At 33.2% G+C, this 19,156-nt stretch overlaps 1 protein-coding gene across 1 annotated transcript in view; it reads left to right on the top strand.

The window, feature by feature from the left end:
* LOC139503853 (homeobox protein Mohawk-like) overlaps positions 1-18,020 on the top strand; it is a 360,650-nt gene extending 342,630 nt beyond the window's left edge. Inside the window, exons 4-5 of the mRNA XM_071293809.1 lie at positions 17,081-17,156; positions 17,640-18,020. Coding sequence (XP_071149910.1) covers positions 17,081-17,156; positions 17,640-17,730 — 167 coding nt within the window. The 3' untranslated portion in view covers positions 17,731-18,020. The remainder of the gene's footprint in view (positions 1-17,080; positions 17,157-17,639) is intronic.
* The last annotated feature ends 1,136 nt before the right edge of the window (positions 18,021-19,156 follow it).

Genomic DNA, 19,156 nt, shown 5'->3' with positions numbered 1-19,156 from the left:
TTTCATGACGTAGGTGTATTATTACTGATATTAACATCTTTACACACTTCGCTATAATTAAACACATATTTCCGGGTATATGTTTTGTAAACATTACAAATAAGAGGGAGTTCAGTATTATGAAAATAGCCAGTATATCATAATTGTATGATTTAACAACAACAAAACGCATTACACCTTAATTTTAAGCAATGCATTACATGCTAGTAAATAAAAGACACTTTTTTAAAAACCAGATTATTTCCGTTTGAAAAGTATTGAAAATGACATTTTGTGTTTTTACATTTCAAACTGAGATATCTCGAAAAGTAGGTCATGATGGTATATTTTTTTTTGCATATTTCGATATTAAAAAGTTCATCGGAAGGTACCAAGACCTTGTTGATAAATATTCCGTATCAACTTCACAATGATGGTCTTGATGTATAGATTCTGCGTACTGACGTTGTTTATCATCTTAACAACGTGTTATATTGTTCTTTCATTTGTCTTTGTTCTATTATTAATATTACTTTTACTGTTTGGATTGTTTTCTGTGATATCCATTTGACGTGGCGCGGTAATTATACATCCCGTCAATGTGTTTGTATTATCTTTCATTTTTGCTGGTGTGTTTTGTATATGGGAATTTTTGTGTTTCTTTGGTTCTTTAAATGTGACTCTGTACTTTAAAAGATCCCATCATCATGTTATTGTTCTATTATATGTCATTATGTTATAGTTCTATTATAAATTAGAAAATACGTTGAACGACAAACGACAAAATTATTTTAATCGCGTAGTGGTATTAACCAATTTTGGATTCTTAGAAATTCTAAAGAACTTCTGGACAATTTTAAATCTCGGTCTATTTCTGAAATTAATTCTAACATACTTTTGATTTTTTAACCCTGTATGCCAACATTCCCCATGTGAAATTATAAAATTGTTTTGTATAAACATTTAACGACAAAATTTCTTCCTATGTGACGTATAAATTTTCTGACGTCAGACACGCGAAGCAATGACTGTGTTTTAAATTTGATAGATGCTTTTGTGCCTTTTTGTAAAATTGTTTCTTTTAAAATTGTAACACAGTGATGACTGCTGTACCCATATTTTGACTATTTTATTTATTATGTCTGTTTTGTTCACGCATCGTTGTAAATAAAACGGAATTTGATGAGACTGTCGTACAAGTGAGAGGTTTAGCGCTATAAAACCAGATTCAATCCACCATTTTCTACAGTTGAAAATGCCTGTACCAAGTCAGGAATATGACAGTTGTTATCCATTCGTTTGATGTGTTTGAGCTTTTGATTTCGCCATTTGATTATGACTTATATCTAGAAATTGACTATGAGGGTCGGTTGAAAACAAAACTTTACGACAAAAGAGATGAGTTCAGCTTCCCAATTGTTACCTTTTCATTTTTAAACCGAGAGATCCAAATGGTGAAGTTGTAATCATCACTTCGTAAATATTACGGACGCCACCACGAGTTGGTTGAACGTTATGGAATATTCGTTATACAGATGATATCGGATAAGTTCCTTTATATGTCGTAACTACAATCCCCTTCCCTTTTCACGAATGTGACCTACCGAATTAGACTATTTACCGGCTTTGTAACAACATGAGCAACACGACGGGTGCCACATTTGGAGCAGGATCTGCTTTCCCTTCCGTAGCACCGGAAATCATCCCTAGTTTTTGGTGGGGTCCGTGTTGTTTTTGTACCCCTATTTGTGACATTTTGTTCATGCATCATTGTCAATATAATGGAAATTGATGCGACTATCGTACAAGTGAATCCCATCGTAAACTGATGGTAATCTCAGCTACTAACGGAAGGTGAGCAAATCCTGCTTTACAAGTGATACCCATCGTGTTGCTCATGGTACATTTAAGTACACATTCGGTGCTGTGCGCATTTTGTGATGTCAGAATCGAGAAAAAGAGGATGAAATTGCACAGCAAATGATAAATAAGCATGTTGTAAGAATTAAATAGCAATCATATATCTACAAACGGATTTTATTCAAAGACGTCATGAGCAGTCAGAAAAAAAGGCATGACATTGTAGTAGGATTGTGAAACGACAATCAGAACATATCCATGGTTACTTTATCATACTCCAGGAAGAGATCCTGATATCACTTCTGTCGCTATCGTGAAATGCTTTCACAACACTAATAAAAGAGAGGCGAAAGATACCAAAAAAACTGACAATGCCATGGCAAAAAACGAAAACCGATCAAAATACAAACAATGACATACAAAACACAACATAAAAAAACGGAGGTAATAAGATTAACGGTACCAATTTTACTGCATCAGATTAGGAAGATGCATTCCTTAATTGAAAATGATTTAGAAATTTTATAACAGCATATAAGTCAATATCAATCAAAGATATCATCAATAGATTGTCATGTTCTGGACACTTACCAATGTTTCACTTTTGGAAGTATTTTATGAGGGATATTTGTATAGCAGGAGCAGTTTACATTGTTTACGCACATGGTTTGTGTTTGGAAGTCGTGTTATTCCGAAAGATTTATTCTCAATTTTGGCTTTTCTTATTGTTTTTAGGAGATATAACTACAATTCAATTCGCCGTTTCAGAATCTTATACATTCTGGGTAATATTTCCAAAAAGCGTACACCAAAACGTTGTGATTGGTAACGTTTTGTTCGTTTTGGTGTACGAACAATGCGATTACCCATAGTCCTTTAGATTCTGAAAAGGTCAATTAGGTTCTTTTGATATGAAGTAAATCCTGATATCAAAGTTACCAGAAAATGTAGCTAATACTATATTTCATAGACCGACCCTATATCGGGGGAGGATGGTTTCAACATGGGATTTTGGATTCAGACGTAAAGCTGGGATTTCAACCCCCTCAACCCGACCTCCCCCCCCCCCCCAAACCCCATTCATATATTGAAGTCTTGCGAGAATCACGACCCGTAAGTGTATTTCATGGCAAAATCATAACCAATTCGTATATTTCTCTGTTATCCTATATACATTTTGTTCCATCTTAGTTTGATTTAAAAGGATAACACAGCATATATAGAGATAACTAATCGAAAATGAAAATTACTGATCCATTGACATTTAACTAGGTGAAATTACAACCCATCAAGATAATATTATTTGACATATCAAAAAAGTGACCCATTCCAGCGGCATGTCTATGAATACCTTTGTGTAGGAAGAGACCACCTCCCTGGACCTATAAACGAACATCTCTTACTAGCAAAATCTGACATACCCTTGTGTAGGAAGAGACCACCTCCCTGGTCCTATAAACGAATATCTATTACTAGTAGGAAGAGACCACCTCCCTGGTCCTATAAACGAACATCTCTTACTAGTAGGAAGAGACCACCTCCCTGGTCCTATAAACGAACATCTCTTACTAGTAGGAAGAGACCACCTCCCTGGTCCTATAAACGAACATCTCTTACTAGTAGGAAGAGACCACCTCCCTGGTCCTATAAACGAACATCTCTTACTAGTAGGAAGAGACCACCTCCCTGGTCCTATAAACGAACATCTCGTACTAGTAGGAAGAGACCACCTCCCTGGTCCTATAAACGAACATCTCGTACTAGTAGGAAGAGACCACCTCCCTGGTCCTATAAACGAACATCTCGTACTAGTAGGAAGAGACCACCTCCCTGGTCCTATAAACGAACATCTCTTACTAGTAGGAAGAGACCACCTCCCTGGTCCTATAAACGAACATCTCGTACTAGCAAAATCTGACAAAGGAAACTACAATGTTACTTACCTGGTCCAAATGAAACATCAATATGGTGCTTGTAATATATATCTGCAAATGCCACTGCTTTATCAGTGGGACTGCAACTTGGTCCAAAAGTTGTCCGTATTAAATTTAATTGAAATGTATCGTTGTACACACTGTTCACTTTCTCCACACCCATGAACATCGCGGGAAGCTTGTAGATACCAAAACTATCTTCTTGTTCCATCCCAAGAACGTTGATTATTTTCACACAACTTCCAGTATGAAAAAAATATACCCCGACAAGGATTGTACAAACTTTCAAAAAGGTCATATTTCTGATGATTTTTCACCTGTAGTACGAAACAATTCTTTTAAAACAGTCTTTTAACTCTGATTTCCAAAACATATTTATTAAGTTAAGAAAATGTTGAAAAAATTTCACAAAATCAAATCAATACATTATCGTCATAAATATGCATCTAAAATATTTTATACACATTTTTTTCTTTTCCCATTATTAAAAAAATTGACTTTGACAAAAGAAATATTGGTTGCTTGAAAACAAAGTATTAAAGTACTATGTTGACTTTAACAGTAAGCAAATACCGAATAATGTCCCAATATATGTATCGTTTAAACAACAACATGAAATGAAAAGAAACTTGCTCGACTCAGAATCTGAACACATTCCAGGTCATCGTATTGAATTTGATGTTATAGATAATATTGCAGCAATGAACATTAGAAACGAATGAATTGTCGACTAATGATACGATTTCAAGCATACCTTTATTTATTCAAATACGCATTTTCTGTCTTTCTACAGTAATCAAAATCCAATATATTTTCCCTTAAAGGCGATTAAGCGGTTTGGTATCTAAATAAGAGAAAACTACACCACGTGTGAATATATATCATTGAAGTTAATCTGAATAAAATTCAGCATAAGTATCATGCTTTATCTTTTATAATTTTTTACTGGGTGATGTCAATTTTCCTATACATTTACTCCACATCTAGTTTCCTAATGGACAGTCCCTTATTAAGCTTATACAATCTACTTATTAAAACAATTAAGATGTTTAATATATCGACAAAAACCAACACCTACCGGTTAGGGAAAACAAAAGCTGATCCATTTTTTTTTTATTTGAGAAGGTTACAAGCTCATTGAGGGATATCCAATCCAAAGGTTTTTATTTTTATTTGATAAGGTTACAAGCTCATTGAGGGATATCCCATCCAAAGGTTTTTATTTGAGAAGGTTAAAAGCCCATTGACAGATATCCAATCCAAAGGTTTTTATTTGAGAAGGTTAGATATCCAATCCAAAGGTTTTTACTTGAGAAGTTTACAACCTCATTGAAAGATATCAGATCCAAAGTTTTTTTTTTGAGAAGGTTGCAAGTTCATTGACGGATATCCCATCCAAGGGTTTTTTGTACCTGTTGCCTTACATTGCGTTATTCTAGATTTTTTTGAGTTTCGAGTATTTTCTAAATTATTGTTTTAAAGAATCCTTCACAGCAGGAAGAATGAACTGAGAAAGATCCTTATAATTTAAATAATTGCTATAGAAATGGGAATATCCAATGATACGAATGATTCTACTCGAAACCCTTTGGAGTGGTCGATGATGCCTTGTATATACTTGAATATAATACATTGACAACATTGCAACATTGTATCATCTTATTGTACTAATTTAGAGGCCATACGGCTTAGTGCAATGATACATATACATGTATGTGTGTATCCTTCAAATTTTCTATAAATGTTTCCACATGTCAATGAAATAATTTGTCTGCTTTCAAATTACTACATTACCTAATAAAATTCGACTTTATAAGTTTTTTGGGTAATTTTCCCGCCAATTTTGTATAAAATGTTAAAATTAAATTGATCGTCTTAAAGATGTTCGCTACACTTGCTTTTGACTTTTTGTCAGATACTCGGAATCCTACAGTTTTATCCATGCAGTGCCAATGAAATGTTGGCGGCTAACCCCTACTTTTCATTTCATAATTTTATTACATATAGTTTAATTACATATAGTTAAAAAGACAGTTTTTGAAAGAAAAAGGTATGAATGTTAAATGTATGAAAAATCTAGAGAGAATCATTTCCCGCCAATTTTTTATTGATTATATCTTAAAAAGAAATTCATGGACTTTTCTTTTCTTTCTGCTTTTTAAGTTCCGTTTTTTGTATTGTTTCAATTTATAACAGTCTTTTAAAAAGCTTGTTATTTTGAAACAGTAGAGCGAACATCCTTTATATCTTTATGTATCAACCTCGTGACAGTTGTAAGCTACAAATAAAGTTAGAATAGAAGAAGAAACCATTTCTGGGACAATCAATTCAAATAGGGCCTATAAAGTGACTGTGTCGCTCACCTGGATCGATGAGTATCTTCAACTATGGCCACTCAAATTATAGACTACAAAACTGACCTTCCAAAAGAGGTACGCAGTGCTTTGCCGCATCAAACGCTACGTCAACATTAGGTATCTTCCGTATTTAATATCGTCTCCTGTCCGGAATATGTTACCAATTATAGATCTCATTCTAGCCAATAGAACTTTAGCCACATCATGAGGCAACAAATCAGAACTGATATTTGTTGATTAATTATTTCAAGATGGCGTGAATATGGATTGACAATAATAGCTTCGCACCGTGATGCGAAGAACAATTATAATTCCTGACTTAGATATCTTTTTTGCTGATTTTTTTTTTTCTTCACTCATGTTTTTTAACAGTTTTCTATAATTGAAAAAAGAAAAAAATAATGGACAAATGTCGTCTCTTTATGTTATAAACTGCTATTCGAAGTGAACTGCCAATTTCGGCTATGTAAACCTCTTACTTGATTTTGTATTGCTAATCATTGTTGATTTTTGCAGTTTCTCTCTATCTTCCATGATAATGTTTGCTCAAGACGTAAATACTAGCCAAAATCGACATTTAAGGGTAATAACGCCTACAGGAAATGAATTTGATCTATTTTCGATCGAAACCCTATTTATAACGTTTTGACTGTATTTATTGAAAATACACTTATATGATAAAAATTAGAAAACGAACTCAGTGAGCACCTAAATATTTCATATCAATAAAACGTAAATTTGAATGGCTATAATATTTCATTTTTTTTTTTATTCGTCGGACAGGTTTATGAGAAAAGGCCTTTTAACTTTCAATATATTTAATATTAATGTGTGCCATTACTTGCATCCTATACAATTGTACATCCTTCTACAGAATATGAAACTTGCTTTATCTCCAAAAATAAAGAAGTTACCTACATATCTTTTTTCGATTTTTTTTCTTCCTGAACATGCATGAAATATTTGCCACTGGAAGTTTATATTTTTGTAACCCTTTTAATTTGGTGTTTTTATATTCGGTACTTTCATCTGAATCAAAAAGACCAAAAATTATTGTGATGATCGTTAAACTTATGTCGCATCAGCCATTTTTTTTTAAGAAGCACACACTTTAAAGTCATTCCGTATAATGGAAACATGTACGTGCGTTACGTATCAATTGTGAAATGTAGATTTCATTCGATGTGTTTACGATGAGAAATGGGAGGTTGACAATTGGGAATCACCTTTGACATGGACTCTAGTTTGAAATCGTCCATCTGTGTGTATATCAAAGAAAAGATCAAACTATGTTTCCGACCTTCTAGTTTCGTTACTAACCTTAATTTCATGGTCACTGAGATATAAAAAATGCAATCACTCACTGAAATTTGGGTTACTGAGGAGCAGGATATCATCAACATATGTGAAATCAAATTAAAGAACAGGACAAGATGCAGTTTCCTTTTGTCTTTGAGACGGTTTTGTATTAAATATGTTTATATGAGTACCAAGACAAGTCGACCAGATGGGGTGCACATTGAATACCACTTGGAATAACGACAGTTTGTTTAAATATGAATCCATCAAACCCAATCAATAGGTTGTCGTTCAGAAAGTCATTCTTTTTAATGATATCATCTTCAGTGTATTTGTTGTTGGAATATGGTTAAAATATCAACACATAAAAGAAGAGATTTGTATTTAATTTTCATATTTTTGTAAAGTTGTAATGATTGTGAATAAAGATATTGCAGTAAATATTTTTATTTTTTTACGAATTGACACAACTGGTTGAGTATACAGCATCACAATATTTTTGTAGGTCATCTTTTATTATTATACTTTATGTTAAGATGCCAGATTTTGATTGGCTAATACGAGGGTTATCATTTACTCTATCCCATGGCTCAGCGGAAGACACTTTTTTGAATGTCACCCTCTAGTGCAGACCAATCAAAAATCGATAACTTAAAGGACAATGAAGTGAATTTACATTAATATTTTTAAAGACAATGCTACAATTCTACCTTTGGCCTTAGAACACTTTCATAGAATGTAAAAAAAAATAATACATCTTGCTTCACTTTTTTTTTCTTTTTCTAATAACAGTAATGTAATACACTACGTCATAGTTAAGTACTTTCAATTTAAAATTCAAAAGACAATAATGTTAGAACATTCAGTCTAATAAATTAAATAACACATAGCTGAGAGGATGATAGAGCAGATTGGTACCCTCGGTTGACAATGTTTTCTCGGGTAACAAATTGCTCTATCACCCTCTCACCCTTTCCCGGTTTTTCGGTGGACTTCCTGTTTAGTCTATTTTTGGTTATATCCATTTAACGTGACTACTTATACATCCCGTCATTGTGTTATTGTGCTATGGTATATGTGTGTATTCTTTTCTTTCGTTTTTGCTAATGTGCTTTGTCTATATGCCTTTTTGTTTTTCTTTGATGATATATTTGTTTGTTTTCATATTGATTAAGATTATAACACATTGTTGACTTCTGTGAAGGTATTTTTGACATTTTTACCTATTATGTCTGTTCGTTTTGCTCAGTATTTTGTTTTCTATGTTGTTTTTTGATTACTATTATTTGTTTTTTGATCGGTTTTCTTTTCTTGCCATTGCGTTGTCAGTATGCTTTCGACATATGAATTTCAATATCTTTGGTATTTTTCATTTCTCATTGGTAAATAATCACAAATCAAGGCATGTTTACCTGTGTACGTTACTTTATTTAACGCCATTTTTTCCTAGGTTAAAGTTGTTTTTTTGACATTGTTGCGTCTTTGTTTTAATATTGTATTTAAATTGTGTCATGTTATTTACTTGATTTTGTTTATATGTCTTTTTGATCGAGTTAAGCCATTTCAATTGGTATTTTATTGTGTGTCTTTTTATGTTGTAATGTTACACTACTGTTCCATGTTAGGGTGAAGGTTGGCACATGTTCAAACGTTTAAACCCGCTGCATTTTTATGCACCTGTCCTACGTCAGGAGCCTGTTCTTCATTGGTTGCCGTTTGTTAACATTAAAGAAGAGAATTACGACAGATGTTTTGTAAAGTTTCGACCATTTGTCTTTAGCATGTATCCAACATACGACAATTTTTACCAAACCATTACTTGTGTGCCTTTCCTAAAGCAAAGGCTAAGATCACTTACAAAAGGGACTAAAGATATCAGAAGGACATTCAAACTCATAAATCGACACTTCTGCAACCCAAACAACGAAAATTTGTTTTTCATCAATCACATATTGAAAACCAAAAAAGACGCTTACAAAAATATCAATTTTGTTATGTAAATAGATATAAGAAGATGTGGTATGAGTGCAAATGAGACAACTCTCCATCCAAGTCACAATTTGTAAAAGTAAACCATTATAGGTCAAAGTACGGCCTTCAACACGGAGCCTTTAAGTATGTTAGAACTGACATTTTTTTTTAATTTACACTAGTAAAGCTTCGTAAAAGATAATAACTTCCGATTTATATGTAAAGTATTGCTTTATTCACATTATCCAATATTTTCTACAAAACATGTCTTGTTACGGTCTCTTTGATAATAATTTTGCATGAAACACTTACTAATTTAAATCATATTCGTGTCTTAATTCTCTTTTACCAGGACTTTATCCACTGTAATCTATATATATTTGGTGAAAAAAAAATGTATCCTGAATAATTGGAAAACGATACAAAGAATAAATTTCGTCTCATTAGCGAGTTGATTTCAATTTTTATCAAGTTAAGAAAAGAACTTTAATCCTGTATCTGTAAATATATATTGAGGTTTCTATAACAATACTAATGGTGGTCCTAGTCAAGTAATTCCTTTAAATAGATATAATTCCTTGCAAAAACACTGTACATACAATCTTTTAATAATTCTCACAAAGAATTAAAACAATCTCACATCCTTCCCTGATTAGATGCGCACTATCTGCTTGATCTCATTCCGTAAACTGTTAATGCTGCTCTGAAACAAACTAAGGTAACCTTTTTATTAGTTGTAAGTGGCTTTGAACTAGCTGTCAGATAACTGCGAGTACTCTCAGATCTGTTCCTAGTGTCTTTTTGTTGTCGGGATGTATAAGTACCCGGCCACGTCAACTTATATTTTTGTCCATCTGATGAGTTAAGCCTTTTTCAACTGATTTTTATAGTTCGTTCTTATGTTGTACTGTTATACCAGGTTAGGGGGAGGGTTGGGATCCCGCTAACATGTTTAACCCCGCCACTTTATTTAAGTATGTGCCTGTCCCAAGTCAGGAGCCTGTAATTCAGTGGTTGTCGTTTGTTTTATGTGTTACATATTTGTTTTTTTCATTTTTTTATATAAATATGGCCGTTAGTTTTCTCGTTTGAATTGTTTTACATTGTCTTATCGGGGCCTTTTATAGCTGACTATGCGGTATGGGCTTTGCTCATTGTTGAAGGCCGTACGGTGACCTATAGTTGTTAATGTCTGTGTCATGTTGGTCTCTTGTGGACAGTTGTCTCATTGGCAATCATACCACATCTTCTTATTTCATAGAATCTTATACAGCTAAAATGTCCTGATACTTTGTCAGAATTTACTTATTTATAATCATACGCTCATCTTTATTGGTCTTAGATATCAAGATACCAAAATAGCCTTCAATATGTTCATTTATCAAATGTGTCTTATTTCCCATTGTGAGATTATAACTGAGGGTAAATTGGTAACCTGAGCTGTATTTGGCAACACTCGGAATTTGGGTCCTCAATGTTCTTCAACTTTGTACTATATTTGGTGTTTTTATTTTTGTATTCGAGCGTCACTGATGAGTCTTTTGTAGACGAAAAGCGCGTCTGGCGTACAAAATCTTAAGCCTGGTATCTATGATGAGTTTATTCAGTTAAAATTAAATGGAAACTGTTTAGTAAGACATTTTACGTTCCGGCTTACAAATATTAACCTAGAGCCGATCTGATAGAGTTCTTTTAAAACAAAACGTTCAAAAAATACCTTAATTGTTATCATTGCATTATGATAGAAGACAAAAAAACTCCTTAATCACCTCATACTCAGTACTGTACAAGAGGAAATAAATTCAAATTAAAGTAAAATGAGTGTTAGTTTAGATTAAGACTCTTTGATTTAAAAAGAAATTAAAGTATGACTAATAGATATAACAAGATGTGGTATGAGTGCCAATGAGACAACTCTCCATCCAAGTCACAATTTATAAAAGTAAACCATTACCATTAAGTTTGTTTCAAAGATTTGCTATTAGCAGTCACTTGTAGTCTATTCCGTCATAATAAGTTTTAAAATTAACATCGCTGATACAGCATTGTTTTGTTCAGTGTATTCTGTTTCCATGCAATTTTTCATTTAACGCCTTGTTGGAGATGAATTGCGTATATTCTCAGTACATTCAGCTGTACGTCAAAACTAGACGTTTTATTATTTCTTTCATGAACATTTATTTTTCTTGTAAATATTTCATTATGATATGAATAAATTAAAAATTTGAGATTAATTTGGTGGTCATGAATTTTGTAGCTTATACCTCATTAAAACCACAATGACTTAATTCATATCTAATTTTTAGTAGTTAACTTTTATTTTATAGAAAATGTTATTTTATTATAAAGTACCTGAGGAAAAATTCCCTTAAGATAATTCTATCTAAATTAGGGTTTATATGTCGTCTGTAAGTGTCATAGGTTTATTTCTATGTTTTGTTTTATTCATTTAAATAAGTTCGTATTGAAAATAATTATAAGTTAAAGTTTAAGATTTCATATGTAATTGATCCTTACATTTTTAACTTTCAGACCAAAAACGTTTCTTCGTGTGAATCAAAACGTCTGGAGCGTTAAACATATCAGACCAGAAACGTTTCTACGTGTGAATCAAAACGTCTGGAGCGTTAAACATATCAGACCAGAAACGTTTCTACGTGTGAATCAAAACGTCTGGAGCGTTAAACATATCAGATCAAAAACGTTTCTACGTGTGAATCAAAACGTTTGGAGCGTTAAACATATCAGACCAGAAACGATTCTACGTGTGAATCAAAATGTCTGGAGTGTTAAACATATCAGATCAAAAACGTTTCTACGTGTGAATCAAAACGTCTGGAGCGTTAAACATATCAGATCAAAAACGTTTCTACGTGTGAATCAAAACGTCTGGAGCGTTAAACATATCAGATCAAAAACGTTTCTACGTGTGAATCAAAACGTCTGGAGTGTTAAACATATCAGATCAAAAACGTTTCTACGTGTGAATCAAAACGTTTGGAGCGTTAAACATATCAGATCAAAAACGTTTCTACGTGTGAATCAAAACGTCTGGAGCGTTAAACATATCAGATAAAAAACGTTTCTACGTGTGAATCAAAACGTTTGGAGCGTTAAACATATCAGATCAAAAACGTTTCTACGTGTGAATCAAAACGTTTGGAGCGTTAAACATATCAGACCAGAAACGTTTCTACGTGTGAATCAAAATGTCTGGAGTGTTAAACATATCAGATCAAAAACGTTTCTACGTGTGAATCAAAACGTCTGGAGTGTGAAACATATCAGATAAAAAACGTTTCTACGTGTGAATCAAAACGTCTGGAGCGTTAAACATATCAGATCAAAAACGTTTCTACGTGTGAATCAAAACGTTTGGAGCGTTAAACATATCAGATCAAAAACGTTTCTACGTGTGAATCAAAACGTTTGGAGCGTTAAACATATCAGACCAGAAACGTTTCTACGTGTGAATCAAAATGTCTGGAGTGTTTTACATATCAGATCAAAAACGTTTCTACGTGTGAATCAACACGTCTGGAGTGTTAAACATATCAGATCAAAAACGTTTCTACGTGTGAATCAAAACGTCTGGAGTGTTAAACATATCAGACCAGAAACGTTTCTACGTGTGAATCAAAACGTCTGGAGCGTTAAACATATCAGATCAAAAACGTTTCTACGTGTGAATCAAAACGTTTGGAGCGTTAAACATATCAGATCAAAAACGTTTCTACGTGTGAATCAAAACGTTTGGAGCGTTTAACATATCAGATCAAAAACGTTTCTACGTGTGAATCAAAACGTTTGGAGCGTTAAACATATCAGATCAAAAACGTTTCTACGTGTGAATCAAAACGTTTGGAGCGTTAAACATATCAGACCAGACATTACATTTAATCAGAAGAAAAATTTATTACTTTTTCAAAACCATAAAGCTCAGTTTTATGTACATGATGTCATGTTTCATCGGCTTTTTTTAACACTATTTTATTTTCAACGCTATCCTAGTTTAGGATTTTAATCAACTTTTATGATTGACAGACTGCTTTTTATTAGACTTTTTTTGGGACATAAATTAAACGGAAATTATTTTGTCTGCATAAAAGAGAGGATATAAAAAAGAAGATGTGGTATGATTGCCAATGAGACAACTATCCACAAAAGACCAAAATGACACAGACATTAACAACTATAGGTCACCGTACGGCCTTCAACAATGAGCAAAGCCCATACCGCATAGTCAGCTATAATAGGCCCCGATAAGACAATGTAAAACAATTCAAACGAGAAAACTAACGGCCTTATTTATGTAAAAAAATGAACGAAAAACAATTATGTAACACATAAACAAACGACAACCACTGAATATTCGAAACGACAACCACTGGATATTCGTTTTATATCACTGATCTTACAAAAGTATCATTTTTTAAGATGAATAAAAGGCGATTAAGGTAAACATCAATGAGAAAGCAACTCAACGGAAGACGTCTAGAAAGAAGCCAACACAATGTATTTGGCATCAGAAGCTGTCGATATAATATATCAGGCGCTTAATCGCTCTGAAGTTAAATGTGAAAACATGTTCTGCTAAAAAAAAATCAAAGATCTGCCATCAACATGATCAAACAACAATTCTTCTAATGACAAACTTATAAAGATATGACAAAATGTACTATATAATTTGACCTGTTGATACTATTTGTAATGCTTTTTTGTTATTTAATGTTAACATGGATCTTGTCTATATACCAGCTTTGATTATTTGGAATTACTACAAATTTTCACTTCTTCGTACTATGAACATCAAAATTATTTCATTTCTCCTTGAATATTGTTCTTGCACCTGTACAGGAAGTTTTATCTAGCCATACCCGTAGCCAGGGGGGGTTCGAGGGGTTCGGACGAACCCCCCCTTGAAAACTAATAAGCACTGTTAAAGTCGATGTTCTGTTCGAATTGTGACTGTTAAAGTCGAGTTTGTGAGTCAAACGAACCCCCCTTTGGAAAATCCTGGCTACGGGCCTGCTAGCACTAATTGTATAGTTTTATTGTTGATATTCACTCCATATGTACCAAGTGTTAGATTAGTTTTATTGATATTAAAGAAATTTCTTGGTATTCCTAAACGGAAGATTTTATACACACAGAAGAATAAGTATACTTAACAACAATATTATTTTCATTTAACTGTGTATAATATGATGCAGGTTTTTTCAAAAGTGATGATTTTCTTAAATTTGTTTAACATTTCACAGTGATATCATACTTTAACTTTGTTTAAACTTGTTTATTTATTTTTGACCTTAATTATTTATCCCTTATAATTTTTATTAACTATGAATTTGCATTCAGGTATCACAGATCACATTTATTATGGACAAATCATGTTTATTTCCAAAGCTTTTGGCGGAAGAGCTAGCGACAAGTTTATCGTTTAAAAAGAGCGGATTTTTTAACTATTTATTGCCGGGGGACGAAGTAATGGCAGATCGAGGATTTACTATTGAAGACTTTCTTTTTCCTCATCGTGTAAAATTGAACATTGCTGCATTTACAAAATGCAAACCCCAGCTTTCAAATGAAGACGTAACAACTACTAGACGTATTGCACATGTACGAATACGTGTAGAGCGTGGTATTCGAAGACTGAAAGTGTTCAAAATTTTAAGTGGAACTGTACCAGTGTCGTCTTTAAAGAATTTTGATGACATTCGTATTGTTTGTGCCGCATTAATAAATATGAGATCAGATTTAATACGGGATGTCAATGTAGATACGGATTGAATATAATTACATTGTAAATTGTGTTTTTCGTCCTTCGTTTGTTTTTTATTACATTTTTATTCAACCTCCAAACTGTTTTATTTTAATTAATTGATTTCCATAATTTACTTGAATGAAATTATCCAGGAAGTTTGATATATGTCAATGAGACTGCAACCCAACAATAGAAGTTAAGATTAAATCATCAAACAGTCTTCAATGAACAATGGACTAAATCTCCTGTCTTGGAACAACATTAAATGTGGGTGTGTAATCTAGCTTGGAGACGATAATTTCTGGTCTTCCCTGAATCTTAAGATAAAATGAACAACTTTAGACCATAAAAAAATTATTATTGTAAAAATCTACCTCATAAAATTACAAAACAGTGTACTGAAAGTGAGACAATCACTGTCTACTTCATCAACAATTCTGGGAATCATTTTTCTCACATAAAAGTCTTTTGATCTTTGGACTTGTTCACGAACATAATTATACCTGGTCATAATCAACATTTATTAAAATAAAGTCATCCGGACACCTCCACATGTACAGTTTGCCTTTTCGAAGGCCAGTACAGTACATAGTCAACTGAATTTGCATGTAATAACCCCTACTTCCTTTGACTTTAATTTGATAATGTCCTTCTGGGGTTTTAATTACATCATATTTCCCACCATTTATCAGTTCTTCAAGTGTATTCCATTTTGTTGGAACTGGACATTTAACCTGAAGTAATGTTTCACCATTTAAAATTCCATCGGGACTACTAGAAAGCCACTGTTCCTCAATTGAGACATACATGCCGGTATTTAAAATAATATTACCCAGTGACCGTAGGTGCTCTTTAGCCACAGGTTCTTGCTGCGTGCCATGTCTCGTATATTTCTTCCCTGTAAATTTGGGATGCAAATGTTCCCGAATAAATGAAGTTGCATCAGTTGTGTCTTTAATTGGCACTTTAGTTGCACTGCTTGTAGTTACATGTATGCGCAATTTCCTTGCATCTTTCCACAAAACACTACTACTTTGACCTTTTGTTCCAAGTTCCAAGTTTTTCCTGTTTGTGTCACTAAGTACAATAAATTTATTGAAAAAGGCATAACATTTCCTACATGTACTAACAGAGGTATGTTCACCATGCTCCTCTTTGATTATCACATATGACATAGGTGTACAATTAAAACTTTTGTAAACAGTTGTTCCTTTTATATCGAACAGTTTCGATATAGGTGAATTCTTTATAGCTGCCTTAAATTCTGCATCTGAGGAAAATAAAGGAGTGTCACGAACGCTTGGCACATAATCCTCATTATTTTCCATGACAGATTCGCCAACTTGTGCTTCTTAAATGTTATATTGGAGAGTGCCTTTGGTTCCACATTCCTGATGGTCCCTTTATTCCATTTAGCACTTTCATCACGGACATGTGCAATACGTATACTAAGGGGGATAATTAGAAAGACTTGTCTATAAGTTCTATTTTCTCTCCAGAGTTTCTATAACGGTATAAAAAGTAAGCCACGCAATGAACATTCAAAATGTAATTAATATTAGGTTTCAGATGTAAATTAGAACATGATAGAAAGCAACTTATAATTGATAATGTCTCGGGGAACTCGCCAGGATGAATAGTTAAATGCTTTGTATAAAAGTCATGGTAAAATTTAATTAATAGTGCACCCATGTCAATTGTCAACTCGCTTCAGTCAAACACTTTACTTAATTACAGATTTTCATGAAAGGTGGCAAAATTGGATGTTAAAAAAGTTGGATAAGATACCAAGGGGAAATAATATGTGATGTTAAAATAGGGGGTACCGAAGGAAAAATTAAAAAAAAATTTGTATACCGCCGTGAAGTTTGTTAGATAGAATCATTGAACACGAATGAACTTCCTTATCTTTCTAGTTTCAGACAATTCAGACGAGTTGGAATCTGCAGCGAGGCGTGGGCGCATCTCAGGGGACGTAAATGTACATGACAGGTAAGGTATAATTATCTATGACGTCATCAATTTCTATAAAAGAAGTCGTGTCTATTAAAGAGATAAATAAGACATACATGTATATAACAAAAGGACAGCTGAAACGCGAACAAAACTGTATTGTTAAATCATGACTATAATGTGTAGGTACAAATCTTACTTTACTTGATTAAATAGAATAGCGGTTAATTATCGTACATAATTCGATGGGTAATTATACATTTTTCTCTACATCAACTAATTTCCTTTCCTTTCTGCAATTGATGAGGGTTGTGGGTGGGGTTTACAGAATAGAGAATAATTGGTCAAAGATGCAGAATAAAGGGGGAAAAATAAAGAAATAAAACGGAAGTGAACTCAGAAACTCCTTACTGGTACGCTTACCAGTGTTTATATGATCTGTACCCTCAGTATAAATAGTTTTATTGTGGTATTTTAAGCAAGTAGAAGATTCATTTTAACTAGATTTTACTTCTTTTCCAGGAATCAAGACGATATTCACTTGAAAGAAATCAGTGCTGTTATGGCATTGACCTCTCTCGCAAGATCTCGTAGTAGATACCCGATTATGTAGTCACGTGATTAATCTCCATATTTAATGCATTATTCCATATGCATCTGTGCCTATGTTACAAACTAGGAGGACTATATATTGTTCTTAATTGTTTATACGTTACTATGGTTACAGGAACTACATGGAAAGTGTTTAAAATGTTTAGATTTTATTTTTAATGTTATTTGTCAAACGCATTTTTAGCATGCGCAATAAATGTTGTTTTGAAGATATGCGTGAATGGTTGAAGATAGTGTGTGTCTGGGAATGGAATAAATTTTTATTGTTATAGCAAATAAATTTATACATGGTGTTTTGTTTATTTTTTTTTCCTGCAAAAATTATCAACTTTCCAACAATTGATAATCAACATTCTCAAAATAAATCTGCTAGTATCAAACATTAAATGAGCTAGATGTTTAAAAAAAGATGTGGAAGAATCTTAACACCAAAGAGACATTAAAATTCAATTCAAGAGAAACTTGAAGCACCATAGAAAAACACGAAAAACAACCAAATGAAAAAATCACATAATAAAATCCATAGAAAACTAATTATAAACAAAAGTACCCCACATAAAACAACTGGGGTGATGTCGGATAACCCGGAAGGGTTAGCAAACCATGCTCTAATAGTTACTTAAGATATCCGGTAATGAGACACAAAGCTGACGCTACGCCACACAACGCCTAAAGTCTTTTGAAGTTTTCAGGACTAGACCAGCGTCTATACGAAATAATACAAATCACTACATTGAAACCTGGCTAAACTGAATCCTGCATAAATTGAAAACCTGTATAAACCAAACATGAATTAAGCACCGTCATATCAAAATGTATGCGGTGTGAAACTGATAAAAACGAACATCGGCCAAAACCGAACAAAATCTTAAGTCCCAAAGAGGTTCGGTTTTGATAAACAGGTTTCACTATATATCAATATCAAACATCTGACATCAACACCAGATTTTCGATTGGCGAACTTTCTGACTTAGGGCAGGCAAATAGACAGTTTGTTGGGCTAAAAGTTTGACGAGTTCTGAACAATTCCTCTTTTCACCTCGTTCTTTATAATGACAACAGGTACACACATCTGATTTTATGATCCCTGTAATCAGAATAAGTTGCTACCAAAAGTGTCGAGGTTTGGGTACCGTGCAGTTGAATTGCGCAAAACACTTGACAGAATTATGCGCATTTAGTTTACCTTTAATTTCATTATAAAGAACATCAATGACAACACCTTATGTATACTAATAAGCGTTCTAGTCCACAAACACATTTCACCAACCGTATGGTAAACTTATGAAATAGTCTTTTAAAATATAATATACAAGAGACAAACAATCATGTTAACTATAGGTCGTCGAATCATATTAAAAATTACGTTAGCAAGATGTCCTAATTACGGAACGAAAGCATTTACAGACATTGCTATTAAACACACC

Source organism: Mytilus edulis, chromosome 14 (genome assembly GCF_963676685.1).
Source record: "Mytilus edulis chromosome 14, xbMytEdul2.2, whole genome shotgun sequence".
Lineage (NCBI taxonomy): Eukaryota > Metazoa > Mollusca > Bivalvia > Mytilida > Mytilidae > Mytilus > Mytilus edulis.
This window is presented reverse-complemented; position numbering and strand designations above follow the sequence as displayed.